This window comes from Apteryx mantelli, chromosome 21 (assembly GCF_036417845.1).
Source record: "Apteryx mantelli isolate bAptMan1 chromosome 21, bAptMan1.hap1, whole genome shotgun sequence".
Lineage (NCBI taxonomy): Eukaryota > Metazoa > Chordata > Aves > Apterygiformes > Apterygidae > Apteryx > Apteryx mantelli.
The window spans coordinates 2,955,661-2,983,650 of NC_089998.1; the positions used below are offsets into that span (position 1 = coordinate 2,955,661).

The following is a 27,990-nucleotide window of genomic DNA, read 5'->3' on the forward strand; positions in this document are numbered from 1 at the left end:
TTAAGAAAGGGCTCGTGTGTTGTTTTGACTGTAAGACAGGGAATAGCTCGGAGATATTATGACAGCAGTTTGCTGTAGGAACAGCTGAGCCGGTGCTGCAAAACTTACTTATTTCGGCAGCGGCGGCAGCACCGGGGAGGCGAGCGGGGCCGGCTGGGCTGCGCTGCCCGGTGAGCCGAGCCGAGCCGAGCCGAGCCGAGCCGCGCGGCCGCCCGCCGCTCCGGCCGGGGGAAGATGAGTCAAACCAAGCGCGGGGAAGAGCTGGGGAAGGAGAAAGCGCGTGGGGGAGAGAACGCAAACGCGCGTGTGCCCAAGCGGCTGTGTCGGGGAGAGCAAGCCGGCGCGAGCGCCCGTGGGCACGGAGCGAGCGGCCCGGCGTGTCCGTGCTTCTGCCTAGTGCAAGTCCATCGCGACCCTGAATTTCTTCAAATGCACCGAACAGCAAATATTTCCCTCTTGGCAGGATCCTAGCACTGCTCCAGACAGCAGAGCAAACCAAAATGAGGCACAACGGGTGACGGGAGCGGAGCGGCCCAAAGCGGCCGAACGAACAGACGCCCCGGTGATGGGCACGATGTGCTTGCGGCACTTGCCGAGCCGCTGCAGCCTAAAATCGCCCCCGGAGCCTGGTGCGGAGCCGGCTTTTGGGGGGACTCAGGCCTGGAGGGCAACACCTGCAGGGGGAGAGGAAATCAGGTCTTTAGTCCGCTTGCAGGGCAGCAGCTTGTTGGTGTAAAACCGTCCCGTGAGCCGACGCCGATGGCGCGCTGCTCGTCTGCTCCCTCTCGGAGTCAGCTTGGCCGAGCAGAGGCGCCCGGCGCTGCGGGGAAAGGCGCCGAAGCGGCACGTTTGCCCGGGGGTGCGTAATTAGTACAAAAGTCTCATCAGAGATTACTTGAGCCCCGAAACGCAGCCTGAAGCCTAGGGGGAAACTATGGTGCAAAAGCAAGAGGTTCGCCCTGCTCGGTCTCCTCTTTCTCCTTTCGTAATGGATTGCCGTTTTTTTTCTTCCTTATCAGCGTTAACCTCGCCAGGAGAGTTTGGTGGTTCCTGTAAAAGCGAAGGCTGGCAGCGGCGCGAGCCGCCTGGACTTTAGACGAGCCTTTGCTGCCCGGTCTTGCAAAATCTTTTTCCCTGGAAGTGGGCAAGGCAGCAAGCCGATGGCTCATAAACAGGGATGATAAACGGTGATGTCAGGAACTTCGGGGAGGCATCTGGAGTGAAGTCACTGCTCGATCCGGACGTGGATAAGATTTTTGTTAGCTTTCCCAAGCGAGCGGTAAAAGCACCTTACTGCAAGCGGTACGTGCCACCAGGCTGGCGGCGGCGGTGGCCCAGCTCCGGGCAGGTGAGGCCCCTTCTGTCCCGGCCCGGTTCCTTCCTCGAACACCGAACTACAACTACAGCAACGGGCATTTGCTTGCTGAAGCTTTATAACTGGGTGAGGAGCCCAAACATCCTCGAGCACATTGCCCCCCAGGAACAAGAGGGGCTTTTCTTTATTGTTTTTCTTTCTTATTGGAAATGTCTTTTCTGGGCCTTGCTCAGGAACTGCAGACGTGTACGTAACATATCTGTGTCAAAATTAGGTAATGGCTGCATTAATATAAACCTTGCACAGCTGTAGGAACACTTACAAGCTCCTCATGTCTCATGCAATTGCAGAGAAGCACGCAAAGAAAGTTAAGTTAAAAAAAAAACGGATAGGGATTAAATTCATATTAAATAAACAATAAAAAGACACGAAATCCAATGCCTAAACGCTCTTCCTTTTAAAGGCACGGCTGGCAAAAAACAGCTGAACGTCAGGTTTAACCACCCCGATTCCGACGACAAGCAGACCCCGCTCCAAGGTGCCCCTCGGCGCATCGCTTCCCTGCGAGAGGGCGCGAGCAGGCGGCGGCTCCGGGTTGCTGCCGGGCACTGGAGCGATGCCATCGGCACGGCACGGTGCTTCCCAGCCCCAGCCCCATGCAGGGCTGCCCCAGCCCCTGGCTTCGTCTGGGAGCCTCCGCACCAGCACGGGAACCGAAGCCGCAGCGAGAGCGAGGTTCGGCGAATGCAGCGGATGAATCACTTGTGCTGCGGAAGGCAACAGCTGAAAGGAATTTTGCTCGATCGGGGCCAAATCTAACACAGAAAAATCCAGGAGAGTTTTAGTGAGCTAAACCGGGACTGTTTGCTCCGGGTTTAAGGGCTAGGTGAGCACAGAGGAATAGCACTTATGCGGCTGGGGCGGTCTAAATAAACAACCAAGGCAAGGCGAGCAGGGAAAGATAACGGAGCTTTTTGGAGTCAGCCCCAGGGGAGCTGCTAGGTTTTCAGGCCCTCGTTCAGCTCCCTGCTTTGGCTGCCATCCGCGGTCCCGTGTGCCGTGGCTTTGGCCAGCTCAGGAGCACGCCGGGGCCACCAAGGTCTCCCAGCTGGGATGTGAGCGCTGCAAGTAAAAACCTTAAAACCCACGTGAATGTGGCCCGGGGCGTCCACGGTGCCGGGCCCTGGCACGAGGGTGCCGAGCCGCAAGGGCAACAAATAAGCTGCTTTTGGCCCAAACTAGCACGGGGAAGCGGCGCAGGGCTGGCAGCGGTGCTTGTCCGCGAGGAGCACGACGGTGCAAGGGTTATTTTAATCCTGCTGTGACTCACGCTAACAGATCATGACTCACCGCAAGTTTTGGTTGTTTGAGTGTTTGGAAGATGCGTCAGGTTCCCTGCGAACCCGGAGGATGAACGTCTCATGCAGAGGGAATGAGCTGCGTTCTGGGTTTTTTTTTTTTTTCCCCCTGCCTAAACCTCTGCGCGCGAGGTTCGCCCTGGCTGTTTGCCCAGTTGCTACGCGCGATTTGGGGGCTGGTTGGGTTCATTGCAGAGCAGCGGGTGCGTGGTCCCGGGGAGGCACGCAGCAGGATGTGGCCCCTGGGCTCAGCTGGCATGGCATTGCATGGCACGGCACAGCACAGCATGGCACGGCATTGCACGGCACGGTGCAGGATAGAACGGCACGGCATTGCACAGCATTGCACGGCACGGCACAGCATTGCACAGCGTAGCATTGCACGGCACGGTGCAGGATAGAACGGCACGGCATTGCACAGCACGGCATTGCACAGCACAGCGTAGCATTGCACGGCACGGCACGGCACAGCACGGGGGCTTTAGCATCACACATGGAGAGAAACGTGAAGCAAGGGAGAAAAACAGCCTCGCTGTGCCCCCTGCCCTGGGCACCCCCTTCCGCGCGGTGTCTCCAGAGGCGCTCGGGCGAGAAGGAGAAGGAGGTGCTCAGCGTCCAGCCGAGTTTCTTGCCTTAGGCCGCTTTGTGCCCGCTTCAAACCCCGCGAAGGCCTGTCCCGCAGCAGAAACGCGGCTTCTCCTGACTGCGGCGTCTCATCCCGCAGAGGGACAGAAAAGGAGCATTTGTGGGTTCCTTAGGAAGCCGGCGCTGGGGCCCGGCTGGGGCAGCGCCAAGCTCGCGTGCTCGCTACAGCTCGCTGCCCAGCCCAGCGCCTTCACACCCGTTCCGGTTAAAATGGGATTAATCACGAAGAATCTTGGATTTCATCTTCCCCCCTTCCCTGATACTGCCCTGCCAAGCTGTTTTGAGGCCTGCAATGTCGCTGGCGGGATGTTCAGTCGCGAGACGACGTAACTTTGGAAAGGAGTTGTTAGCATTTCCGAAATGATCCGTACTTTTAAAAACGCTGCAGCTTAGCATGCACAGCGTTACCTGCACGCAATAAAAATGCCACCCGCGGTAATGGATAATGTTTAGTCTGTGGAGAAGCTTGATTAAAAAAAAAAAAAAGCAATTCTGAGCTGACGGAATTATACAAAAACGTTTAAAAGGCATTTTTGCCACCGTGCCATTCGTTTTTGATGCTCATGTGCAGTGCTCCCTTCTTCACAGGCGTGCTGACAAACACCCCGAGCGGGGGGAAACGCGGCTCTGCCCCGAGCTCGGTGGTTACGGCCAGGAAAATCACCCGCGGCCCCGCAGCCAGGCGTTTGCCTTCCCGAAACGTCGCTCTCCTGGCAGCGCTTCGACCAAGCAGCAAACGCTTGCGCCTTCTCCCTGGCACCGAGCGGAGCATTGCTGCAGTGATTGATCCTCTCTGTGGCGATTCGCAGAAAAATCCCCCCATTTCTAGGAATCCCCAGGAGCAGGTTGTTCCCGCGCTGCCGGGGCGGGCGGACGCGGGGCCTCGCTGGGTGCATCCGGGGCCTGGCCGTACGCCGGGGGCAGCTGGGATGACCTGCACCAGGGCACGTGCAGGTGCCCCACACGGGGCAGTTGCAGGTACCCCAGGTGGGGCAGTTTGCAAGTCCTCCACTTGGGGCAGTTGGTGGGATGACCTGCACCAGGGCAGTTTGCAGATGCCCCACGCGGGGCAGTTGTGGGTGCCCCATGCAGGGCAGTTTGCAGATACCCCAAGGTGCCAGTTTGCAGGTGCCCCATGCAGGGCAGTTTGCAGGTGCCCCAAAGGGGCAGTTTGAAGGTTCCCCTGGTGGGGCAGCTGGCAGGATGATCTGCACCAGGGCAGTTGCAGGTACCCCAAGGGGACACTTTGCAGATACCCCACGCGGGGCAATTGTGGGTCCCCCAAGGGAGCACTTTGCAGGTCCCCCATGTGGGGCAGTTGCAGATGCCCCACGCGGGGCAGTTGCAGGTCCCCCACGGCCCCGCACGTGCAGAGGGCCCCGCTCTGCCCCGGGGCGGAGGCCCCGCGCTGCCGGCTGCGGCTGCGGGTGCGCGGGGCCGGGCGGCGGCGGCGGCGGAGCAGGACGGGGCGGCGCGGGGGGGGGGCGCGGGGCGGGGGGGGGGCGGCGGCGGCGGGGCCGCGCTCGGGGCCGGGCGGGGCGGCGCGGCCGCAGCCGCGGGAAGCGCGGGAAGATGGCGCCCCGCGCCCTGCCCCCGCCGCGCCGCGGCCCCGGCGGCCCCCGGGCGGGCGGGCCCTGACCCGGCCCCGGCCCCGGCCCCGGCCCCGGCTCGGCCCCGGCTCGGCCCGGCGGCGGCGGCGGCGCGGGCAGCGCGGGCAGCGCGGCGGCGGTAAGAGGGGGCGGGCGGGGGGCGCCGCGGCGGCGGCGGGCGGTTACCGGGAGCGGCGCGGCGGCGCCTTTGAATGAGCCAATGGCGGCGGCGGCGGCGGCGGCGGCGGCGGGGCTGCCCCGCTCCTGCCCCGCTCCTGCCCCGCGCTGCCGCCCGGCAGGTGCCGCCGGCGCCGCCGCTGCTGCCCCGCGCTGCCGCCCCGCGCTGCCATGTGCGCGGCGGCGGCGGCGGGGCCGGGCCGGGCCGGGGCGGCGGTGCGGGGCCGCGGGTCGGGGCTGCGCGTCCGCGCCCCTCCGCGGGTTGGGGTTGGGGGGTGGGGGGGGTTGCGCGGTGCGCGGGCTTCCCCAACGCTATTCCCGGGAAAGGCGAACGCTGGTAGCAGCGCGCCGCGGCCCGAGCCGGCGTCGCTCAGACTCCGCGCGGTTTCCCGCCGCGCTGCGCTGCGCTGCGCGGATCGGATCGGGGAAGCGGCGGCGGCGCCGGGCGAGGGCGGCTCGTTTCCCTGCGGCGCTCCAAGGCTTTGCGGGAGCGAAACCCGGCGGCCCCGTTTCGCTGCCTGTTTACAGCGCTCCCGCTTCCCGGCCCCGACGGGGCGCTCGCGCCGTCCGGGAGTTCAGGAAGCTGCAGGGAAATTCTGAATTAAATCTAGCGTTAAATTCAAAGCTACAAACCCTCTCGAGCGCACGCTTCGCGACGCCTGCCGGGCTCGGCTCGGCTCGGCTCGGCCCGCGGGCTGCACCAGCAACCGGCTCCTTGTGCCCAGGCGAAGCGCCCCGGGAGCATCGCTCGGCTAACGGGGGCTCTGCGCCCCTTGACACCCGCCCCTGCTCCCCCCCCCCCCAGGGCTGCCGGGGCTCATGGAGAGCGGCAAGCTGAACCCCATCATCCGGGATGTCTACGCGGCCGCCGGCCACGCGCAGCAGGCGCCGGGCGGCCCCGTGGCGCGCAGGGGCAGCGGCTGCCGCGACCTCATGGTCAAGCTGACGGAGGGGCAGTACGTGCTGTGCCGCTGGACCGACGGGCTCTACTACCTCGGGAAGATCAAACGGGTAACGCGGGGCGCGGGGTGCCAGCCGCCGCGGGGAGGGCGGTCGGGATCCCGCGCTGGGCGTCTCTCCGGGAGCGGCATCCCCCGGTCCCGGCCTCACGTATTCCCAGACTGCACCTTCGGTCCTTGGGCTCTCGGGTGAGCATCCTTCAGCAGGGTGCGACGCCCTGGACGCCGACTTCCCCCGGGCGCCGAGACAGTGGAGCCATCCGTCGGGCAAAACGGACGGGAAAGGGCTGGAAATGTGCGCCGAGCCGCACTGGCTCTTCCGCTGTCTCCCCACAGGTGAGCGGCTCCAAGCAGAGCTGCCTGGTGACCTTCGAAGATAACTCCAAGTACTGGGTGCTCTGGAAGGACATCCAGCATGGTGAGTGCCGCCGCCACCGCGTCCCCGCGGGCGTTTGGCTGCAGGCGCCCCCGGCTTCCTCCGTTTCTCCTTCCCGGCGCGGCCGAAGGGAAGGCTGCGGTGGCCCTTCGGACGCCTGACAGCAGTGTGGTCTGTGCCGGAGGTTCCCCGTGGGGGGAAAGGTGGAAGGGGGACTGTGCCGGGGAACCTGGCCTGGTCCCATGCCGGGATGCGGCTGGACCGCGCGCATCCCTGACCCTGCCGCCTTCGCTTCCCGTAGCCGGCGTCCCCGGCGAGGAGCCCAAGTGCAACATCTGCCTGGGAAAGACGTCGGGCCCCGCGAACGAGATCCTCATCTGTGGGAAATGCGGGCTAGGTGAGCGCGGCCGCGCGCGGCTCCCGCCCGGGGGGCTGCGCCCGCCGCTCCCGGCGCCCCCGCGCCCCGACTCCGGGCGGGAAGGAGCTGCGGCGCCCGGGAGGCTCCTCACGCTGCCCCTCTCCTAGGGTACCACCAGCAGTGCCACATCCCCGTGGCCAGCAGCGGCGAGGGCCCGCTGGGGACGCCGTGGTTCTGCCGCCGCTGCATCTTCGCCCTGGCCGTGCGGGTGAGCGAGGGCCGCCGGGGATGGGGGCGCCCGTGCCGGGGGCTGCTTTGGGCTGGGGGGGGGGGTCCCCGCTGGCAGGATGCTCTGGGACGGGGCTGCGGGAGCAGGGCGGCACGGGGGGAAGCCCCACGTTGGTCTCCAGCTCCTTCCAGGGTCCCGCGCTGGCGTCGTGCGGCGGGCGCGGGATGAGGCCCCTCGTCGCGGGCCGGCGCCGCTCACCCCCCGTCCCGCTCGGTCCCGCAGAAGGGGGGTGCCCTGAAGAAGGGAGCCATCGCCAAGACGCTGCAAGCCGTCAAGATGGTGCTGTCCTACAACCCCGACCTGCTCGAGTGGGACTCGCCGCACCGGACCAACCAGCAGCAGTGCTACTGCTACTGCGGGGGCCCCGGCGAGTAAGGCCGAAACCCGCGCCGCCGGCGTCCCGCGCCTGCCTGCCGCGGGGCAGGGAGGCAGCACAGGGGCCGCGGCGGCAGCCGGGGCGACCCGAGGCCGTGGGGAGCTCTGGGATTCGGGAATCCCCCGTGCAAAAATCGCAAGGCCGAGGGAACTCGCTGCCGATGCGGATTGCTGCCGAGGGCCGAGTCCCCCCTTGCGGTCGCGGGGCTCCGCGCGGCCCCCCCGCCGCCACGCTCACCCCCGTCCCCCTGCCAGGTGGTACCTGAAGATGCTGCAGTGCTACCGCTGCCGGCAGTGGTTCCACGAAGCCTGCACCCAGTGCCTCAGCGACCCCATGATGTTCGGGGACCGGTACGTGCTTTCCGGCTCGGGATGTCAGAGCGGGTTTCCCGGGGAGGGGGGCGGTCGCACACGTACGCGTCTCGATCTGGATCCGGGCAGCCCCCTCAACCTGCCCCCCCGGGCGCTGCGGTGCCCTGGCCCCCGGCTCTGCGCGGCTGCGCCCTCCGGCACGCTCCCCTTCCCTCCCTCATCCTCTTCATCCCGGCCGTTTTCCAGGTTCTACGTGTTTTTCTGCTCCGTGTGCAACCAGGGACCCGAGTACATCAAGCGCCTGCCCTTGCGGTGGTGAGAAAGGGGCCCTGCGACGGGGGGTTGGTGCCCGGGTCCCCGGCGGGGCGGGGAAGGGAGCCGAAGCCGGGGGGTCTCCTCGATCCCGGGGCTGCGTCCGGCTCGCCGGGTGCCGAGCTCCACGGCTGCAGACCACGGGCGGGAAAGCAGGTGTGTGAACGCCCCGTTATTCCCCCCGAGCTGTTCTCGCCCCCGGCTCTGCACCTCGGACGCCGTGGGAGCAGCCTGCTCCACGCCTGCAGCACCGCTTCCCGTTTCCAGTCTGGCTCGGCTTGTTTTAGAGTCTGAGGCTGGACGTCCCTCCGGTAGGGATGAAGAGGCGTCGTCGTGCTGGGGCAGGTCCTGCCCCGGGCCGGCAGCGCGGGCGGCCCCGGGCCTCGGGCGCCGTGGCAGGAGGTGTCGCCCTGCCGTCGGGCCTCCGCTCGCCCGCGGCCCCGGGCGCCTGCGGCTCCCCGTGCCCAGCCCTGGGGTGCCGCTTCCCAGGGAAGCGATTTCTTCATGAGCTCCAAGCCTGCTGTATTGCCCTGGAGCCAAAGTGCGTATTTGCCAGAAGATAATTGGAAAATGCACTTCGATGACAAGTCATTTATTTCTGTGATTAAATGCAAGCCTGCATGGTACCCGAAAGCGCTTTATAAAGATTTACTTTAAGAGTGCCGGCAGCCCGAACTCGCTTCGCTGTCGCCCTCAGCGGATGCGCTGCTGATGCGCTGCTGACGTGCGGCTGCCTCCGGGATGTCGCACGAAGCGACGCAGCGCAGCGGGCGGGAGGGAGAACTGGGGAAATCCTGCAGGATGTGCTGCCGGGCTAGGTGTCCGGCGATGCAAATGGAAAATCCTGCGGGATGTATCGGGGTTTGCAAATACAGACCTTTCCATTCCCGACGGGGTGCCCGCCTCCCGTTCGAGGCAGGTCAGCGGGGCACCCGGCTTCCCGGGAGAGGGGTTTTGTGAGCGCGGGAGGGCTCGGCCGGGAGGCGCTCCGAGCGGTGCTGGTGTGGCAGAGCGTCCTGGCTGTAGCGGTAGTTGCAATCCTGACCTTTTCCCGGGAGAAGGACGGGTGCCAACCCTCTCGCTTCGTTTGCTCCCGCAGGGTAGATGTTGTCCACCTGGCCCTCTACAATCTAGGCGTGCAGAGCAAAAAGAAGTACTTCGACTTTGAGGAAATCTTGGCCTTTGTAAATCACCACTGGGATCCGCTGCAGCTCGGAAAGGTAAATACGGGAGGGAGGGAGAGGCGCCGCCGGGGAGAGGAGCTGCGGGCCGGCTGTCCCGCAGAGCCGCCGCTCGGAGGAGTGCGAGCTTCCCGCTCTGCCGCCCCGGAGCGAGCGCAGAGCCGAGGGAGCCGACGGCGGTGCCGGGGGGACGGGGAGGGCTGTGACGGAGATGCTCCGTGGGGACGCGGCGCTGGCAGCTGCGGGGACGGGGACCGCGGGAGCGGCCGAGCCGTTCTGCCCCCTCGCGCGTCTGATTCTGTTTTAGCTATCCGATATGGTTTTGATAACGTCGTGAGAAAAACGCATCCGCTAACGCGCAGGCGCTGCGCTCTCCCGCCTTCAGGCCATCCGAGCGCCGTCCCGGAGCGCGGGGGGAGCCGGGGCGGCGCGGGGCGCTGGCAGAAGGGACGTGCCCGCGTCGGTAGGTCGCTCCGACGAGCTCGGGCGTCTCCGTGCAGCAAAGCCGCCGGTTCTTGCAGCTGCCCTGCCGGCTCGTGTCCCGGGAGCCTGCGGCCTTCCCTGTCCCCGGAGCGCTTGGCACGAGGCCCCGGGGACTCCTGCTCGAAACTCAGCCTGGCGCAGATTTTTCGTTTGTTCTGGTGTTATAGCTAATAATTTTCCCCGTCGGAGCTATAGCTATGGAACAGCGCACGGGAACTCTGTTCCCGCATTAGGATACCTCGCTTCCCCGCCGAGAGCAGCCAGGCGAACGCGCTCCCTTCTCCTCGCGAGGAGGGCGAGGTGTGGGCAGAGCTGCTCTGCCGCTTCAGGGGGTTCTGGTTTCCTGCCTTTCTGATCGAGCCGCTCAGGCAGGAGCTGGAAACCGGCGTTCGGGTTCCCCCGTCTGTTTAGTCGTTGAATAGCCGCCGGGCGGGCTGCGCCGCAAGCGGCCGGGCGCCGCGCCTGACTCTGCGCCTCTCTTCCCCAGCTGACGGGCACCCCCGTCTCCGAGCGCGGCCCGCACCTCCTCAACGCGCTCAACAGCTATAAAAGCAGGTGAGCCGGGGGAGGCCGGGGGGCACGGCGTGTTTTCCGGAGTCGGGAGGGACGGGATGGGGCTGGCCGGGGGCCGCGAGGGGCCGGGCGCTGCGTGGTTGGACCAAGAAGCCGGTGGGCTCAGGGCTGCTCTCCTCTTGCTCTCCCTCCTCTGCCGCTCAGATTTCTGTGCGGTAAAGAAATCAAAAAGAAGAAATGCATCTTTCGCCTGCGCATCCGCGTCCCGCCAAACCCCCCCAGCAAGGTCCTGCCGGAGAAGGCGCCGGGCACGGCTGAGAGCCGCTCCTGCGAGCTGAAGAAAAGAGGGAAAAGCAAATACGTCCATAAAAGCGGGTCAGTGACCGAACTCGCCCTCCTCTTCCCTCCACCCTGATTGCTCTCCCGGCGCTCCCCGTCCGTGCCCCGGGCTGCCGCGGCCCCGCGCTCCCCGCGGCCCGGCCGCCTTCGTCACCTCTGCTCCCCGCGTCCGCAGCCTGCTGCCTCGCGAGCTCCAGCAGCAGAAGCAGCGAGCTGCTCGGAGGAAAAGGGCCAAGTTCCTGCTGGAGGACGCCATTCCCAGCGTAAGCCTCCGCTCTCCTCTCTGTCGCCGCTCCGGGTTTCGCTGGGGACGGGGGAGGGCTCGCCGGGCGCCGCAGCCGGAGGCTCCCGACTCTCGGTTTCGCCGCCTCCGGCTCCTCCGCGGCGATGCCCTCGGCGCCGGCACGGCAAAGGGAAGGGATGGGCGCGGAGACGGAGGCGTCGGGGCGGGTGGTGCCGTCCGGCTCCGCGCGGGGCCGGAGGCTGCGGCGCCGGGGCCGCTTGCCGCCGCGGCCGAGCTCCTCAGCGCGTGTTTTCGCGGCGCAGAGCGACTTCACGTCGGCCTGGAGCACGAACCACCACCTGGCCAGCATATTCGACTTCACGCTGGACGAGATTCAGAGCCTGAAAAGGTAACGGGAGGCGGGCGGCCGCGGCGGGGCCCCGGCTCCGCGTGCCGGCGGCGCCCGCGGGTGGCTCAGTCCTTCGCCGCTGCCCGACGGGATGGGTTAAAAGCAGACGGGTGAGGGCAGGGGCTGGAAAACCCCCGGATCCTGGGTTGGGGCGAGGCGGGAGCCGCTCGGTGGGACGCGGGGGCAGCCGGGTTGACCTGCCCTCCGCTCCCCAGCGCCAGCTCGGGCCAGACTTTCCTCTCGGACGTGGACTCCACGGACGCGGCCAGCACCTCGGGCTCCGCCACCACCAGCCTCTCCTACGAATCCAGGTAGGGACGGCTCCGGCGGAGCGGCGCGGCGCGGCGCTCGGCCCCGCGGCCTCCCCTCATCCCCGTCTCTTCGCCCCCTCGCAGCCGGAGGACCGTGGGCAGCCGGAAGCGAAAGCTGGCGGTGACGGTGTACACGCCGGTGGGGGCCAAGCGGCGAGGCGGCGAGCGGGGCGGGCGCCCGCCCGGCGGCACCCCGGAGGGCGGCGAGGCGGCGGGCGGCGCCGAGCGCCCGGACGACGGCATCGACAGCCACACTTTCGAGAGCATCAGCGAGGACGACTCCTCGCTCTCGCACCTCAAGTCCTCCATCAGCAGCTACTTCGGGGCGGCGGGGCGGCTGGTGTGCGGGGAGAAGTACCAGGTGCTGGCCCGCAGGGTGACCCTGGAGGGCAAAGTCCAATACCTCGTGGAGTGGGAAGGCACGACCCCCTACTGAGCCCGGCCCGCCGCCGACACCTCTCCCGGAGGGGCGCGAGAGGCCCGGACGGACGCGAAGCCCTTGGCGCCCGGCGGAGGAGGAGGAGGAGGAGGAAGGGCGCCGGCGCTGGACGCGGCTGCGAGGAAGCACCCGGCCGCGCTCCCAGAGCCGCGACGGGCGCCCTCCTCCCTGGTCCGGCAGCCTGGGAAGAGCTCGGGGCCGAGGGGGTTAAACCTTGGCAGGCTTTTTTTATTTTTATTTTTATTCTATTGCGTTTTTTTTTTTTAACAATTGTTATTTTGTTGGCCGCGCGTGTCCGGACGGCATCACCCCGCTGCCTTTTCCTGATCGAGCCTTTGGCTAAGCCAGAGGCGCCGTCGCGATGGGAGCGGCGAGCGGATCGGGCTCTTCTCCTCGTGCCTCTCGGCTGCATCCCGGAGGCAGAACCGGCATCGCGGCTCCGGGCCGCCCGCGCTCCTGCGCCGACGGACTTCGCATCGGTGCCCCCGGGTGCTGCGGCCGCATCCGAGCCTTAAATAGCAGCCGCGCGCCGTCCCGTCGCTGAAGCGGAAAGCGGTTTCTCTCTCACACCGGAGAACCCGACCGCCGTGTCCTTGCGCTGATGGGAAACAGCGGGCAGGCCGGTGCTTGCCGCAGCCATTAGAGAGTATTTTCCTTCTCATCTTAAATCCGTTCGTTAATGGAATGCGGTTTGTTTTAAACGAGGGGAAGAAGCCCCGTAAGTAGGTCATAGGCAGCCAGCTTTCGCGGCCGCAGGGCAGTTTGGCAGGATGGTTGCCATCATCCCGCGACCTCAAAGGTGTAAGACGATGCACCAGCTTCGCTTCCGCGTTCTTCTGACAATCACGGTCTTGGAATGAATTAGACAAAACAGACAAACTTGCCTTAAAACGGTTGCAGGCACTTCGCGAGCAAGTGCCGCTCTGGCCATGATGGAGCCGGAGGCCTTTGTTTTCCCGGGAACCGTCGCGCCGAACGTGCCAAACGAGGAGGCAAAGCAAAGCCGCAGCGCGTTGTTGCCGCTTCCCGTGCGCGGCGAGGCCGGGAGCCGTGTTCCCCGCGCGGGGCCGGCTCGTCCCGGCGGCGGCAGCGCTGGCTTTGCCGAACGCGGGGGGCCCTTTTCCTGCCTGAAGCCGCCGCGCAGCCCCCTCGTCCGAACTAGAGCAATACTGTCAGGTGGGAACAAAATGCGGTTGTCTTAAAAAGCAAAACACGGACTGTTTACAAACTCTAATAGCATCAGACATGTTAGATGGTTTTCTTTTAAGATATATATATATATATTTAATATTGTCCTCCTCGTGTCTGCCCTGCCACCTCCGTGCCGCCCTCCGCGGCGGGCGCAGAGGAGCCAGGCGATGCCGACGGGATCCGGGCTGCTGAGGGTGATCCCGCGTGATGCTGCTCTCGCCTGCCTCCTCCATCCCTTCATCACCCTTAGTTTTTCATATACCTGCTTTCACGGTCTGGCAACCGAAGGCCGATTTGAAAAGCCTGTTTTATTGGAAAAAAATTTTTTTAAATTTTTCACCCCGTGGCAGAGAGGAGCACCAAAAAAGGGCGAGCGGGGCCCGGCGTGGGAGGGGGCTCGGCGTCGTGCCGTCGGGCAAAGCTCCCGCCGCCGTCAGCGTGAGCGGCAGCAGGGCTGCGGCGGAGCAGGTTGCGTTTGCAAACAGGAGGCCGGAGCGTAGTCCTTAAAAATGAACTTTTCTGCTTCGGTTACTTTTAAAATAACATAGCAAAATACCTGAGGTTGGGGGGGGTTGGGGGGTTTGCTGGTTTGTTTTAATTTATTTGATAGCACGAGGACTTGGCACGTCCGCAGCTGAGCGGGTGACGTTGGTGGCGCCCTGCGGCGCCTCGTGGGTGCTGAGACCCGACCGAGCCGTGGCAGCGGTGGGGAGCGGGCACCGCTCTTCATGGGCCGTACGGGGAACATGCCCACGGGGCCCGGGCCGGCCGCTGGGCTGCCTCGGCTGCTACAACAGAAGCGAGAGTAGCTGTGATGGCAGGTTTTAGTTTACCTTTTATTTCGCCTGTGCCGAATTTCCTTACCCCGTTGGGGTGTTCCCGTGGCCTGAGCCGGGACCTCTCGATAGGGATCCTTCCCGGGCGCGGGAGGCTTTGGTGGCTCTGCTGGACGGCTTGGGCGTCCGTCGGCTGGGGGTGCCGGCAGCGAGGGCGCCCGTCTTCGGAAAGTCTCATTTCGTAGCGGTTTGCATCTTCTGTCACATAATGCCTTTTGTTACACCTTCGTCGCCAGCCGGGCAATTTGGAGAAAAATCCTGTCTGCTGCCTGCTTCTGTTTTTATACCGAGACCCCGAAGGCTAGCTGAGAAGTGTCCGTGTTCCTGATTTCTGGGGGGAAACCAGCAGTTTTCTCCAGGGTTTCTGGAGCTGGCATTAGAGCCTGACCCCGTGCCTGGCGCTTTTTGGAAGCGAAGCCCCGCTTTGGGGGCGCCGGGCTGAGCCACGCGGAGAGGGAGCGATGCCTCCGGAGCACCATCGGGGTCCGTGTCCTGGCTCGTCTCCGGGAGAAGCCGCTACCAGGACTTTCCCAAACCACTCCGACCGGGACGGCTGCAAGGTTTTTCCACGTCCTTCTGCTTTGCTTTGCCTCCAAAGGATCACTTGAAGTATTGCCCTTCCGCCAGTGCCTGGAAAGCCCTGCTTCCCCACCGCCGTGAGCCCTGCCGAGCTGGGTTCCTGCCCCGCGCCGTGCCGAGGGCCGTCGCCGCTGCATCCCTGCGGAGCGGCTCGCAGCCCCTCTCTCCCCCCCCAGCCTGTGCCAGAGAGCTGAATGTGGAGCCTTGAAAAGTATTTTTGTTCCAGAATATATTTTGCATTACTCCTGATGAGATATTATAATGATTCTGTGCACCTTCTAAAGATTTATGATTTCAAGTTGCTGCTTGTAATAACCGACTTTTGTTATATCCAAGTTGTAATTAATATGTCTGACATACAATTAAAAAGTCTTTTTTTAACAGCACCGGCTCTTTACAGTACCCGGCTTGTCGGGGGAGAGCAGCCGGGGGCTCGGCTGTGCGGCTCCGGCGCAGCCCCGCGCGAGCACCCTGCCGCGGCGACGGCTCGCGCTCTCCGGCTGCGCGAGGGGGGCTGCCGCTGCGTCCGGCGCCGAGCGAGCGAGGGAGGAAGGAGCCCGGTGGGGAACCGCAGCCGGTGCCAGCTCCTGCTTACGAGCTGGAGGCAGGATTTGCTCTATTGAAAAGTTGGCGGCACTTTGGTGAGCGGTTCCTCTGGGCAGCGTTGCTGCTTGCTGAAATACAGCCCCAAAGCAGGTCTCACGCCTTCCTTCGGGGCGCTGCGCGTGCCCGGCGTTGCACGCGGCGCGACGGCCGCAGGAATCGTTCCTCGCCCGGCGCCGTGCTGCCGCCGTGCGTGAGGAGGGCAGCGCCGGCCCGGCAGGGATGTGCAGAGGTGAAGCATCAGTGCCATCCGGCTGAGCCCTGCGGGGTGACGTGGTGGGGACAGGGATGGGTCTCTCCTTTGGGAGGGACGGGGTTTTGTCCAGGGGTGTCCTGGCCGGGAGCCTGCAGCCTCCTGATCGGTGCCGTCCCACGTAGGGGCCGTGCAGGCTCCGTTTCTAGCTAGTGCTCAATCCTCAAGGCTGTGTTGAGGGGTCTGTTGTTATGTCCTTGCGGGACTGGGTCTTTCCGGGGCCAGAGTTGTTCCCCTGCCTTCTCCGAGGCAGTTCCCGTGGGCCGGTGACCCTCCAGCAGCGCCAAGGCTGCTGCCTTTTCCGTGTCCTCACCAGAAAAGTGTTTATGTCCTTATGCCCTCAAATGTTTTCCTTTAGTCAGAGTGTTAAATGGAGAACAACAACAATGAAAACAAATCCCTCTTGGTCCCCACCCATTTAATTTTAGCCTAAAACTTTCACATGGCACAGCGTAGCCCCGACGGGATAAATAAAGCTTCGTTTTGGGTGTGATACAGACCTGGCCTGCCAGGGCTTGCTTCGTGTGCTCCTTGCTCCTTTTTGCCAAAGTGCCCAGCTGGGATCCTGCTTGTTCCGATTTAGCACTAACAAGTTTGCTGCCCTCCGAGAACAACGTTGCTGGTAGAAAAGCAGAGTTCTGGGGGGAGTTCCCCTGCCACCCCCAAATGTGCTCCTGAACCTCTCTCTCTCCAGGCTGCCCTCCTGGTTCGAGGGGCCCGTGCGAGGCCCTGGCTCGCTGCAGCACGCTGCCTGGGAAGCTCTGGCGACTGCCGCCGTGCCCGCGGCCGACACTGGGCCCCCAAAGGCTGTGACAACACGAGAGGCTGTACAGGTTAGAAAAGCTCCTGTTTATTGGCTTCCCAATCACATAAATAACTCAATACTGTTTCATAACTTACATTATGTTAAACTATTAACAGGAGCATCTTTTTACAAGGTTCAGTTTGGTCTGGGTGGAAAGCAACCGTTCAGGTGTGGGTTGGGGGCGCTTGGGGCCGGGGCTGTGCTTTCCCGCAGGAGGGCGATGCCTGCCCTGGCCCCGCACACCCCAACGGGCAGTGGCACGGCTGGGCACGTCGCTCCTCTGCGGCGGCAGGGGGTATCACCAGCCTCAGCCCCGCTTTTGGCGTCTCAACGGGAGGGCACTGGCAGGGTGTGCACGTGCTGCGGATCTTGGCAAACGCCTGGCAGCCTCTGCTTAAATGTTTGCTGTTCCCTTGGATTTTTGTAAGACAAACCAGCAAGTTAGGCGACCACAGGAGGGAGCCCGAGCTGGCACATTGCAGGCTGCCCTGCCGCATCCTGCTCCCTCCTGGCCTGGGAAGCAGGAGACGGAGCTGTGCGGAGCGTGGGGACAGCTGCTGCGGAGGCAGGCCGCGGGGCTGGCTGTGCTGCCGGGTGCAGAGACGCGTGGAGCTGGACAGCCCTTCCCGCCGGTGCCGCCAGCCTGGCAGCGCGCCTGTCCGCACACCCCTTCCAGCCTGCAGCTGGGGACACGCCACGCTGGGGCCCACTGCCTTGCGCTTGCCACTGAACACCTGAAACAGCGCTGAATGCTGCGAGGTGGCAAGGTCTCGACTTGGGCGCCCCGTGCATCTTCTTCCATAATGCTGGAACAAGCTTCGGTGCGCTTTAGCCTTCTCCGCTTCAGCCTCTGCTGCCTCCATGCTGCTACACGCTCCGTGGGGCACAGGGTCAGGCAAAGGAGGGGATGTTTCAAGTACAAACAAAATTCCCAATCCCAAACTTCTGCGCTACTGCAAACCTGCGAAGTTCTGTGCTGCCTCCCTGTGTGTGTGTGTGTGTGTGTGTGTGTGTGTGTAACTGCTGCCCGCACAGGGAGGGGACCAGCACAGCAAAGCATGCTTCATCTGGTCTCCCCCAAAACAAAGTGGTTTTGCACATCTCAGTCTCTTGGGATGCTCTCTTCTAGCCATTTGAAGTAGAGTGGGTTTCCTTGGTCAATAGGCAGGCTGATGATTTCAGGAATTTCAAAGGGATGGATGGATCTAAAGTGGAAGCAGATGCACAGTAAGTGTCACTGATTCATCCCTGCGGCAGGAGCTCGCAGGCGCAGGAAACGGAGGGCTCTGCTTCCAGCGGTACGTATCAACCATGCCCCCAAACTTTCCACCGACTTCAAAGCACTCACATCATCTTTCTGCCATGTGAGAATTTTGCTTTGACTTTGGGTTTTACTACAGCCAGCAGCTGACTGCCAGGAGCCTGTGGCCCAAAACTGGCTGTGCTCAACACTCAGTGCTTGGGAAGATGCAGGAAATCCTGCCAGGAGGCAGTTAGGGAATAACCCGTATTAGCAGAAGGAGAATCCTTCCTTGTTCCCTATACTGAGAGCTGGTTTAAGCCTAGAAGCCCAATAGCTGATATTCCTTCCAACCTGTTTTGAGCTGATGCAGTGTCTGTTTTTTGGCTTACCGGGAATGTCCAGAAGCACTTAAAAACCCTATGGGTGGGCAATGGGATCGAGGAACCCAATTCACACCTGCCTGAGCATGAGATGGCAACGTACCTTGGATAGGAAACCCAGTGCTCTGCCTGAGCGAGAACCTCACCTGACGTAGCTGGACAATTCACCTATCTTCGATGTCCTTGTTTTCACTAACTGTAGAGAGTGAAAAAAGAAAAAGAGGAAGAAAACCCAAGGAGAGGTAAAGGGTAAGGAGCAATCTTGCACGCGCATTTCCACTCCACCCATCTAACACGGCCAGCGCGGGTGCCTGGCGGTGCTGCCGAGGCTGCTCCCCCGGGCCTGTTCCCCGTGGCGGCGGTACGAGGGGCCGAGCCGGGCTGGCCCCTCCGGCTGCGGCTGCTGTGCCCGCAGGTGGGCACTTGGGGAAGCTGTGGTGTGGGGTCCCCGAGTACCGTCCCAATCTCCAGCTGGCTGATGTCACATCCCCAGGATGGGTCAGTCCCTGGGCTCCAGAGCTCGCCCTCACTGACCCGTGGAGGTGGAGTGAAATGCATTAGGCAGTGCTGGACACTTACTAGCAGTATTTCTGTGGATTCTTCTATTTCGCCTTTCCAAAAATACCTAGATTTAAAAGAAAAAACAGTAGCAGCAAATATAGCTACAAAATGCAACGTTTTACCTAATGTCAGCACTCATACATGCATTTACAGACCAGAGCCTTCTTGGCCGTGCCAGGCGTGAGGGACCTGCAGGGCTGGGAATGAGCGGGACAAAGGCAAGGGGAGCTGCTGGGCGTCTGCAGAGACAGCGGCTTGGCAAAGCCAGGAGGCTGCGCCCAGCGCCACACTTTTTTCTCCCTTTCCATGCGGTAATGGAGATTTACTTCTTGTGAGTCAGATTTGACCTTCTGAAACATTCATCTTAACAGAAGGCCATCATGATTTCATCTGTGTGCTGGTTTCCTTGCAGGAGGAGTCATTTGGAGGCATCACCGCGTCTACTGAGCAGGAGGCAGTCTGAGAAGCGAGCTAAAGCAGGAGGAGTTTGTGCATCAGTAATTCGGCTCTGGTCATGATGTTCGGTAGGGAACTAAGAGGAAGCGAAGCAGAGGGGTTACTGGGTTTGCTGTGTGGGACCCCTGTTTCGGCAGCCTCAGCTGGGCTATGAGGGAGCCCCTCCAGCAGCGAGGCTGTGATGCAGGGACCTGTTCAGGGCCTGGGGCTGCTCAGGTCTCCCAGCGAGGCCAGGCAAGGAGTGCTCCCAGGTGTGAGCGAGCGAGGAGTGTGTTTCTGTGCTGGGAAGGACACTCGAACCTTTCTGGGTAGTTTGAAGAGCTGTTTTGGAACTTCCTTCCTTAACTTCCTTCCCCCTAAAACAAATCCAGTTCCTTTGCATGGATGGCCAAAGGTACCTGGCAGAGCATGGCTGCTCTTATTTCAAGGTCAAAGATACTGTCCTTCCTTACAAAAAGTGCTCCTTAATATTGCAAAAGCCTTTTTGGGTCCCTATCTTAGCTTCTGTTTAAGTCCTCTAAAAACAGGAGCCTTATCCCCAGGATTATAAATCACTTTGCTCTTTGCTAGATCTCTGTATCTAAGTAACCAATAAACAAATGGTCCTGACTGGCAGATAGAGCATCTGCACTCCTTTAATAAGCTTAAGGCACTTTGTGAGGGTGAGGATCATCTCTGTTATCCCTGAGAACAAACAGAACCAGCAGCCTCCTGGAGACAGTCTCCGCTCCCCACGGCCGAGGCGCATGGGCACTCGCCTCCGCCTCCCGCCGGGGCAGCCTGGCTTTGTTCCTCCTCTGGAGGAATATTCAGCACAACTTACAGGGCCGAGGACTTGGGCAGGATGTTCACGCAGGCAGCCAGCTTCTTATCCATAATGGCCCTGGATAAAACAAGGAGGGCGAGTTAGTGACTGCCCTGGCTCGCCGCGGCTCTGCCCTCTCCTCTCTCCGCAGGGAGTCAGCCCTGTGCTGCCTCCGACTGCAAGGAGCAGAGCTGACAGCAGCGGCCGGGGAGTTGTGGCTAATTATCACCCTGGGAAAGCAGAGCAAAAGGCGACCTCCAGCTGGAGCTGGTTCAGCTCAGGGCCTCCTGGCACGGCTGGGGACCATCCCTGCGAGCCCTCGCTGCTGAGCGGGAGGGCTCGGTGTCGCTCCTGCCCGGAGCGGCAGGCCGTACCTGTGCCGTGCGCAGCGCGAGGGGCAGCCTCCCCTTCCAGCGGGGGACCCTGCGAGGGTCAGTGCTGTGCCTGTTTCACTGGTGAGGATGGGGGCAGTTTCGGAGCTGCTGGGCCACAAAGAACCAGGGCTGGGATGAGCACGAAGGAGTTTGTCTCCCAGTCATATATTTACACTGTCAAACTGTGCTTCTTCCTCACACAGCAAACTAAACGTGGAACTTGTTAAATTAACAACATTAAGGTTTTCCTACATAAAACATCTTGGAAATCTGAAACCCAAATAAATTCTGTCCCTCAGGCTTCCTCCTTTGGTTGTGGGCTCATTTTTTATTGCAAAACTGCTTGCGTCTGCCAGCAGAAGTGATATTTAACTGATTAAAGAGTATTGAAGCAATTTCAGGGTGGATTTTTAGAAGACTAGGTCAAATGTTGTGTTTTCTGACCACAGCAATGTCTGGGCACTTCTTGCGGAGGCGACAGTCTCATCCCTCTGGCGGGCTGTAAGGGTGCTTTTAAAGGCGCTGCACTAGCAGCCTCACCTTTGTTTTTCTTTAACTCTAGCCTCTCCGGGCACTGTTGTGTACCAAGTGCTTTGACAGTGCAAACATTTAACTTCTAGCAATCACACCTAGGTCAAAGAGATGACCTTGAATTGCAGAGGAGGAGCAGGGAGTTATTAGATACTGAAAGGCTCAACACAGCAGCCTGTTAGAATTAACCCTTAGTAAGCTGAAGAAGTAAATCCATTCTGATATTTGTACTCAGTTAACTACTGCTCCAATCCAAAACTGTCAGCAGAACCCTTTTGGCTCTGAGCAAGTTAAAAATTTATTATCCTTACATCCAGCTTATTATACAAATTGGAAGTGATTATAAAGCAAACTGTAAGAACCTCTTACTTTTCAAAAAGACAAAGTTATGAATGAACGGTAAAAATACGATAGACTTGGTCGGTGGCCAAGATGTCACTGAAGATGAGCAAAATGAGCACCAAAGCTAACTCTTCCATGGCAGCAACCTGAAGATGTCCAAGCCAGGGTGCTACAATGCAACCGCACAATGGAATGTAATCTGGCCTCTGACCCATAAGGAAAGCTGGGCTCTTGCTTGAATATGTATAAGCTCCTTTGCACATCTTTATCATTAGGCCTGCTTTCTCTGGCTATTTATAGAAATTTGTACCTTGCAAAGACGCGCATGAGGTTGTCCCTGTGGGGCTGCACGGGCTCAGGGGTGCCGCGGGAAGGCCGTGCAGCGTTCACATCACCCTGCCTCCTCCCGAAGGAGAAACCCTACGGCAGCATGTAAGAAAGCAGCCGGGAGGGTTAAGCTTTCAGTAGTGCTCTCCAAACCACGCAGCACCCAGAAACGCCCTGGGGAGGGGACCCACGAGAGGACCACTGCATGGACCCAGATAACTCTCTGGATTGGGTTTAATGTTTAAACTCACCAAGGTGACAGAGATTGTCCTTATCTTGGCCAACGACTCAGAGGGAACGTGGGCCTGAGAGGACGGCTTTCCAAGGAGGTGCCGGGTTGATTTGCTCTAATCATGTGTAGCCAGTTCTAGTAATTTAATGCTCGTAAAGTATCTTGAGTTAATCTTTATACCAACAAACTGCAGCAGCATGAATGCAGATATTCCCACTGAGTTTATCATGTAAGACACGTGGTACAAATCACTTTGCTGTTGCTGTGTGCGATTCTCAAGTCCTCCTGTAGCACAGAAACCTTTAGACTTGGGTGAATACCTTCTAATTGCTTTTGCTCTGTCCTAATAAACTGTGATCCTAACTGATATCCTGAACTTTGTCCTAGAGAGCTGAGAAGAAACAGCCAGCCACCATGAGAACTGGAAGCATTACAAGAAGATGAACACGGTCAGTGGAAAACATCTGCATAATACATGATATCTTTGGGCTGGGTATTTAATGTGTGTTTCTTGTCCTTGCATCACTAAACGATAGCCTCTGAATTGAGACATGAAATATTAATAAGCAGAAAAGTAGAGAAAAACATGCACAAACATAAGGCAGAACCAAAGGTTTGAGGACTGTTCAGGTGTTAATTAAGTTTTGTGAGATGCAAACGGTCACAGCACCCAGCCCAAAGGACTCAACTTCTCATAGCAAACACAAGGGAGAAACTAGATCTCTGTGGACTAGAGGTTTCTCCTGAGGATTTTAGATTAATAGTAATCCAGATAAATTGGGTTAGAGCTGGTACGAATGAACAAGTCAGATGCTGAATTTTACCTGCAGCTAATCAGCTTTCAAAAAGTCTGAACTCCCTTTTTTCACAGAGAAATTCCTTGCAGTCTGAGCCTTGGAAGCGAGTGCTCCACTGAGCAACATAAAGAAAGAATAAACATGAGAGCACTAGGAAAAAGGTGGGAGGGAAAATAAATGTAGATGCCCTGTGTCAGCTGTTACAACCCTTGTTCATTCATCCAAATTCCTGAACAAAGGATTAATTACTCCACCAGTAAAATGCAACCAAAATACATATATCCCAGCAATGGGTATGGGGTACAGGGAGTGAGCTATTTCCTCACCCTTCACTGAAAGGAACAAAGAGTAGAAAACGTTTGCAAAGCTGTTAAGATGAAGCATTTTCAGGAACAAAATGATCTTTTCACCAGCAATGTACAGTTATTTCTTTTTTCAGAAGATATCAAGTGGTACAGATATCATTCTACTGGAATTTCTTATTACAGTTGCAGTATTTAAGATGACACAAACCTTCTTTCAGTAGCCTGTCAGTTCCTGAATGGATATTTGGGAACGCTCTGCTATTGCAGAAGACAGGCAGAGTTTTTGGCAAGCAGCGGGACAGCACAGAAAACAGCTCACAGGAGGTGTTGCAGGAAACTTAATGGTCCACCGTAAACACTTCCTCAGTCAACACAGTTCCAGTACATTGAACAAACCATCTATTGAGTCAGGGACCGAGGGAACTGTGAAAAAATGGCATGCAAAACAGCATGCAAAGCTTCTCGTACACTAAAAATAAATAAATAAGGGCAAAACCCTCATTCTCCTAAGTATGTTTGGTGAGCTGAGTGCAAGCTTTCAGGTGGTATCTCATGATGGCCTGTTTTGGGTTTTCTGTGGACCACTTTTGTCTTTGCTTTATTGTTATGTTAGTGCCACCGTGCTTTGTTCCTCTCCATAAACGCTTCTCCTGGAATTTACCTGTGCTGTTCCGAGAAGAGCGACCACAGCAGACCAGAGAGCATGGTGCTGGGGCTTAATCCATCTGAGGGCCATGAGATTTAGGGTCATAGCTTTAAAATGGATCTTGAAAATGAAAGCTAGCGGAATAAATTGAGAATTGACTTAATGTATACCATGGCATTGACTTCGGAGTCAATTGTTATCTTTCCTGTAGAAAGCAGAGCTCTTGGTGTGTGGATATGTGACAGAGAGAGAGAGAAAAAGAGAACATAAGAGAAAAGGAGCCCTGTTTGGACAGAAGTGCAAAACCCCTGAACCAGCAGAGAAGTACAACTGCTCTAATGGTGACAAGGAAAGGCTTTATTTATTCCATGAAAAGCCGCTTTGGAACAACTCGAGCAGACAAGCAGTGGAAGTGTCACTGTACCTTGCAATATCCTTGGCAATTTGCTCGTTGAGACAATTGATGAAGGCGATGGAATGGGTCCCAGGGATGTAACTGCCAGTGACAGCAGAGTGCAGCTGAAGAGCCAGACTTTTCAGCACTGGGTACATCAGTAAAGACAGAGCCATCGCCTAAAACGCAAAATATACGAGTGCTAATGTTAGGTAAAGTGTTGCATTTTGTAAAAAATAAGCATTTGCTTTATCTGTGACTCAAGAGAAGTCTCCATTCTTCTTTCTTTTGACATTACAGTAATGTTAGTTATAATTTAAGTGAAAACATGCTCATAGAGATATTCATTCTCCTGAAATGAGACCAATCTAATACCATGCCAAATGCTCAGGGCAGGAAAGGGTCAGTTTTAGAGCCTTTACCAGCTCGCAGGAGTCCAGGCCTCTGCTCCAGGAGGTCATACTACAAATTAATGGTGCGTATAGACCTCACTGCACAGCCCCAGAAGCCGCAACTGTTTTTCCAAAAGAAGACTAAGGAGGTAAGTCAGTGGTTGCCTCCATTAAAAAAAGGCAATAATAAGCTTCATGAATCCATAGCTCACATCCATATAAATAGTCTTTGTTAAAGGCAAGGGCTGAATAAAGCTATAAGGCTGAGACCTTAATAAAAACCATGATATTAATGCAAGCTTTCGTCAGGTGATCAGACTGTTGTATGAAAAATCGTAGAGAAACAACTGAAGGTACTCAGGTTCTTACAAATGCCTGATACCCAGTTTATTGCAAAAGGAACTGCTGCCATTCTGTCTCCAAATCTGAGAAGCACAGTCCAAACAGTCCAAACCTATTTACAGCAGGAAATCCCACAAAGTCTTCATGTATTAAGCCCCGAGCAGCCCAGCAGCCTCCTCTGTAAATGTGGGCATCTACCAGCTGGTGGGCCAGATCCGTCCTTGAGGCGAGTGCACCTGATCGCACGGCTGCTCGGTGGGTGCCAGTGGCTGCGCCTGGCTAGACTGAGAGTAACGAAAGTCGGGGGTCCCTGGCTCCGAGGTGTTTTTGAGCATCCTGGTACATACTCTGTCTTCAAAGGGGGCAGGGGGCAGCACCGTAAGGGCAAGGGAGGCTCGAAGTTTTGCTGCCCGTTCGGATGTTCGTGGGGAACGCTCAGAGGCAAACCCGAGACACAGGCAGGCATTCCTAGCTCGGTAAGTTACAGCTTAGCAGCTACCTGCTGCCAGGACTAGGGAATCCCTTCCCCAGACTATGCAGCCCTTCACAGGCATTTTCTTCTCCTCTTAGTGACGTCCCTGCTGTGTCATGTTTTGGGAGGCCAGGTCAGACCCATACTTAGAGCCAAGCCCGTTTCCCTAAATCCTGTGATTAGATCAAAAACTACATTTCTATTGGAAAAAACAAAAAAAAGGGCCCTGGTCTGCTTTAATGCAGCCCTGCTAGCCCAGGATGATTATTCTGTTCTGCTGACAGATGTTTCACAGTCTGTCCAGGCTATGGTACAAACCGTGCATAGCAGGTAAGGAAGGATAAGACTTAAATGCAGGCTTAGGTCTTGTTCCCTCTTAATTGTCTGGTACTAATAGTAAAGTCAAGTCTGATCCTTTTGGGCACAGAGATCCTCATCGACACAGCGCGGGTCTGTAGGGCTGTCCTTGTCTCACTGGCCTGCAGAAAACAATCACGCGCTCTCCCTGGACTGGCAGTGCGCTGGCAACAAGTCGGTTTTGTTGTACAGCAGATCCCAATTCCCAGAAAGTCCCTTAGCTTCCCGTTAACATGCCATCAACACAGTCACTTTAAATATTTATTCTGTAAAGCATCTCAGCTTGGGCTTTGCTGGGAGAGCAAAGTTTAATTCGGTGTGCTGAGTAACAGCAAAGGGATGGGTGTCTGCACCCTCTGCATGCAACACTCACTGCCTCTGCACAGCTGCTCTTCTCTTTGTCTTTTGTTTTGGTTTTTAAATAAACCGCATCTGGCCCTTATTCATCTACAGTGATAAAAATATTTTTATAAGACTCAGAATATATTCCTTTCCCCCTTTTTTCCACCCTCATTTGTCCTCTAAAAGACCTCCCATTACAGGGCAAATGTCACAGTGTTGTTTTTTTTAATTATTGATATCTCTCTTCTCACCACAAGCACAGGAACTCTTTTCTGTTTGGGAAATGACTGTTGTTTTATATGGGTTGTCTCCTTTTTTTCAGTCCATTTGAGGAAATGCTCTTTGTTATCATAAGGCTTCTCATAATAATTTTCAGAGCTTCTTTAGTGTTCTTTTTTCCCACTAAGCCGTTTAACAAGTATTATGCAACAAATCACAGAAGTTACCCAGATAGTTATAAGCCAAACAGGGATAGGCTGGTGTACCTATTTTTCCAGATTAGAATGTAATTATGTTCCCTGCTCAGGAAAAAAAAAATCCGTCCCATTCAGCATGGCAATCATTAATCTTCTTGGAAGATGTATGTGCATATGACGAGGAAAATCCCCATGAACATTTGTGAGTGAATACTAATGTAAGAGTGACCCACCTCTTGCATTTCTTTTTTTCTGAAGTGAAAAAAAAGAGAAAGAAAATTATGCTGTTTTTTTCAGCATAATTGTATTTGCCAAGGTGTGGTGCAGAAGTGAAGGAATAAAACTTGGGCATCCGTGCCTAATAATTTGAATAAGCTCAAAACTGCCAAAACATTAAAGTGACCGAAACTGAAAAATCCACCGTGAGGTTGTAACTAACGCACTGGAAAGCAGGCTGAGATCGCGTTTCTCCTGCAAGACCCCTCTTTTTCTGCAGAGGCTCCCTTGCGAAAAAGGAGGGGTGGCGGCGCTCCTGGGTCGCGTGCGCTCGGCTCGCCGGTGGGTCGCCCGCGTTGCCCCACGCGGAGACGGACGCCGTCACCGTTCCCAGCCGCGGGTCCACGCGTCCCGCGACGGGCTCCCACTTACCAGCAGCAGGGCCAGGCGGCCCGGCCGGGAGCAGCTGGGGGCGCCGGGCGGCTGGCAGCGCTGGCTCAGCCACTCCATCTTCATCGTGCTGGGCGAGAGCCGCCGTCCCGCTCCGTCCCGCCACCTGCTCTGCTGGGAGCACGGCCGGGAAGGCTGGCTGCAGTGAGAACAGACTCCTCCTCCTCTTCCTCCCTGGCTGGGCCCGCGGATGTCCCCCGGCATCACTGCTGCCTCCGCCACGGCCTGTCCCTGTCCCCTCCCTGCAGAGCTGGGCGAAGCAGGTGCCGGGGTCTGGCCCATAGTAAATCTGAACAAATATTCCTAATAGCGCCGGCGCTCTTCCCCAAACCATCTGCCCCAAAATCTGCTGGAGAAATAATCTGTTCCTCCCAGGGTAGGTGGAGGTGCTCGGAGACACGTGGCGATTGCCATTCAGCATCCCTGCCTTAATTTCCCATCCATAAAATCGCTTTTTTTCCTCAGACCTCATATTATCGGGGCTTTGTAACCTTTGTGTAGCAACTGCCAGCAAGCTGATAAACCCAGTGATGCTGTTCAGCCCTAAAACATTTAACAATACTCCTTTAAGCGATCCAGTGCGGAAGAACACAGAACACCATGCTTTCTCAAAATATAACTTGGTTACACCCCCGTCAGTTCTCGTAAGCTATTAGGAAGGTCTATTCACCATGGAATAGGGCATTTCTGGTGCCTGGATGTAGATCAAAACGTCTGATGGTCATATTTCTGCTCTGGGTCCCCATGGACCGCTGCCGCCAGGCAGTGGCAGAAGGCCAGAGCCGCGCCGCCTGCTTCGGTGGCCTCGGGGAGACATGAAGTGCCGCAGAGCGTCTGGAAGCGCCTTGCAGCACGGGAAGAGCCCGGCATGTGCGAAATTCAATCGTCCTCCTCGCTGTCCGCAGAGTGAAATTTTTTTCTTCTGCTGCTCTAAACCAAACCCGGTTGCTCCCGGCCGGCGCAGCCCACCCGTGCCGGGACCGAGCCGTCGCGGCGATGCTGCACCTCGAAGGCAGAGGCTCCGGAGCGGCGTTTGCGGTGAGGTGACCCGAGGGGCGGCGAGACATCTGCTTGCTGGGGGCAAACGGGGCGTCGGGAACGGTTTGGCTCCAGGCGAGGGAATTTTTCCAGAGCCTTCGGAGCTTTGCGGAGCAGATGAGGGCTGCTGCGAGCGTTGCTCGAGGGAAAACCTGGCAGCTCGCTGCCTAGCACGCCGCTGCCTGAGCTTCGAGGGCTCTTCCACCTCAGCGCCCGCCACCGAGCCCTGGCCCCGCTCCTCCAAAAAGCGGAACAGCCGCTCAGCCTGCGGGCTCGCCGGCGCAGGCCCGCGGTAGGTTTATCGTGCCTGGTGGAGGCAGGCCGCGGCCCGCCTGGCAGCGC

At 58.7% G+C, this 27,990-nt stretch overlaps 2 protein-coding genes across 4 annotated transcripts; one reads left to right on the forward strand and one right to left on the reverse strand.

Moving 5' to 3' along the window:
- Positions 1-5,513: 5,513 nt before the first annotated feature.
- Positions 5,514-14,950, forward strand: PHF19 (PHD finger protein 19). Its single transcript, XM_067309088.1, has 14 exons — positions 5,514-6,095; positions 6,380-6,461; positions 6,721-6,816; positions 6,945-7,045; positions 7,289-7,437; positions 7,697-7,792; positions 8,000-8,068; positions 9,165-9,285; positions 10,217-10,284; positions 10,447-10,617; positions 10,757-10,844; positions 11,128-11,213; positions 11,429-11,524; positions 11,609-14,950. Exons 1-14 carry the CDS (start codon positions 5,904-5,906, stop codon positions 11,958-11,960), a joined length of 1,767 nt encoding a protein of 588 aa, XP_067165189.1. The 5' UTR covers positions 5,514-5,903; the 3' UTR covers positions 11,961-14,950.
- A 1,309-nt stretch (positions 14,951-16,259) lies between these two features.
- Positions 16,260-27,958, reverse strand: LOC106482015 (protein CutA homolog). 3 transcript variants are annotated; one of them, XM_067309147.1, is made up of 6 exons: positions 26,593-27,958; positions 23,654-23,802; positions 19,694-19,753; positions 18,433-18,478; positions 18,000-18,049; positions 16,260-17,435 (listed from the first exon to the last, which is right to left on the reverse strand). In XM_067309147.1, the coding sequence occupies exons 1-6, from the start codon at positions 26,890-26,892 to the stop codon at positions 17,333-17,335; spliced, it is 708 nt and encodes a 235-aa protein (XP_067165248.1). In that variant the 5' UTR covers positions 26,893-27,958; the 3' UTR covers positions 16,260-17,332. The 3 variants fall into 3 exon arrangements, 1 of the variants encoding a protein (XP_067165248.1); XR_010886150.1 differs by lacking the exon at positions 16,260-17,435 and adding an exon at positions 18,570-18,946 and having other exon boundaries at positions 18,011-18,049; XR_010886149.1 differs by lacking the exon at positions 16,260-17,435 and having other exon boundaries at positions 18,007-18,049; positions 18,433-18,946.
- Between the last annotated feature and the right edge of the window lie 32 nt (positions 27,959-27,990).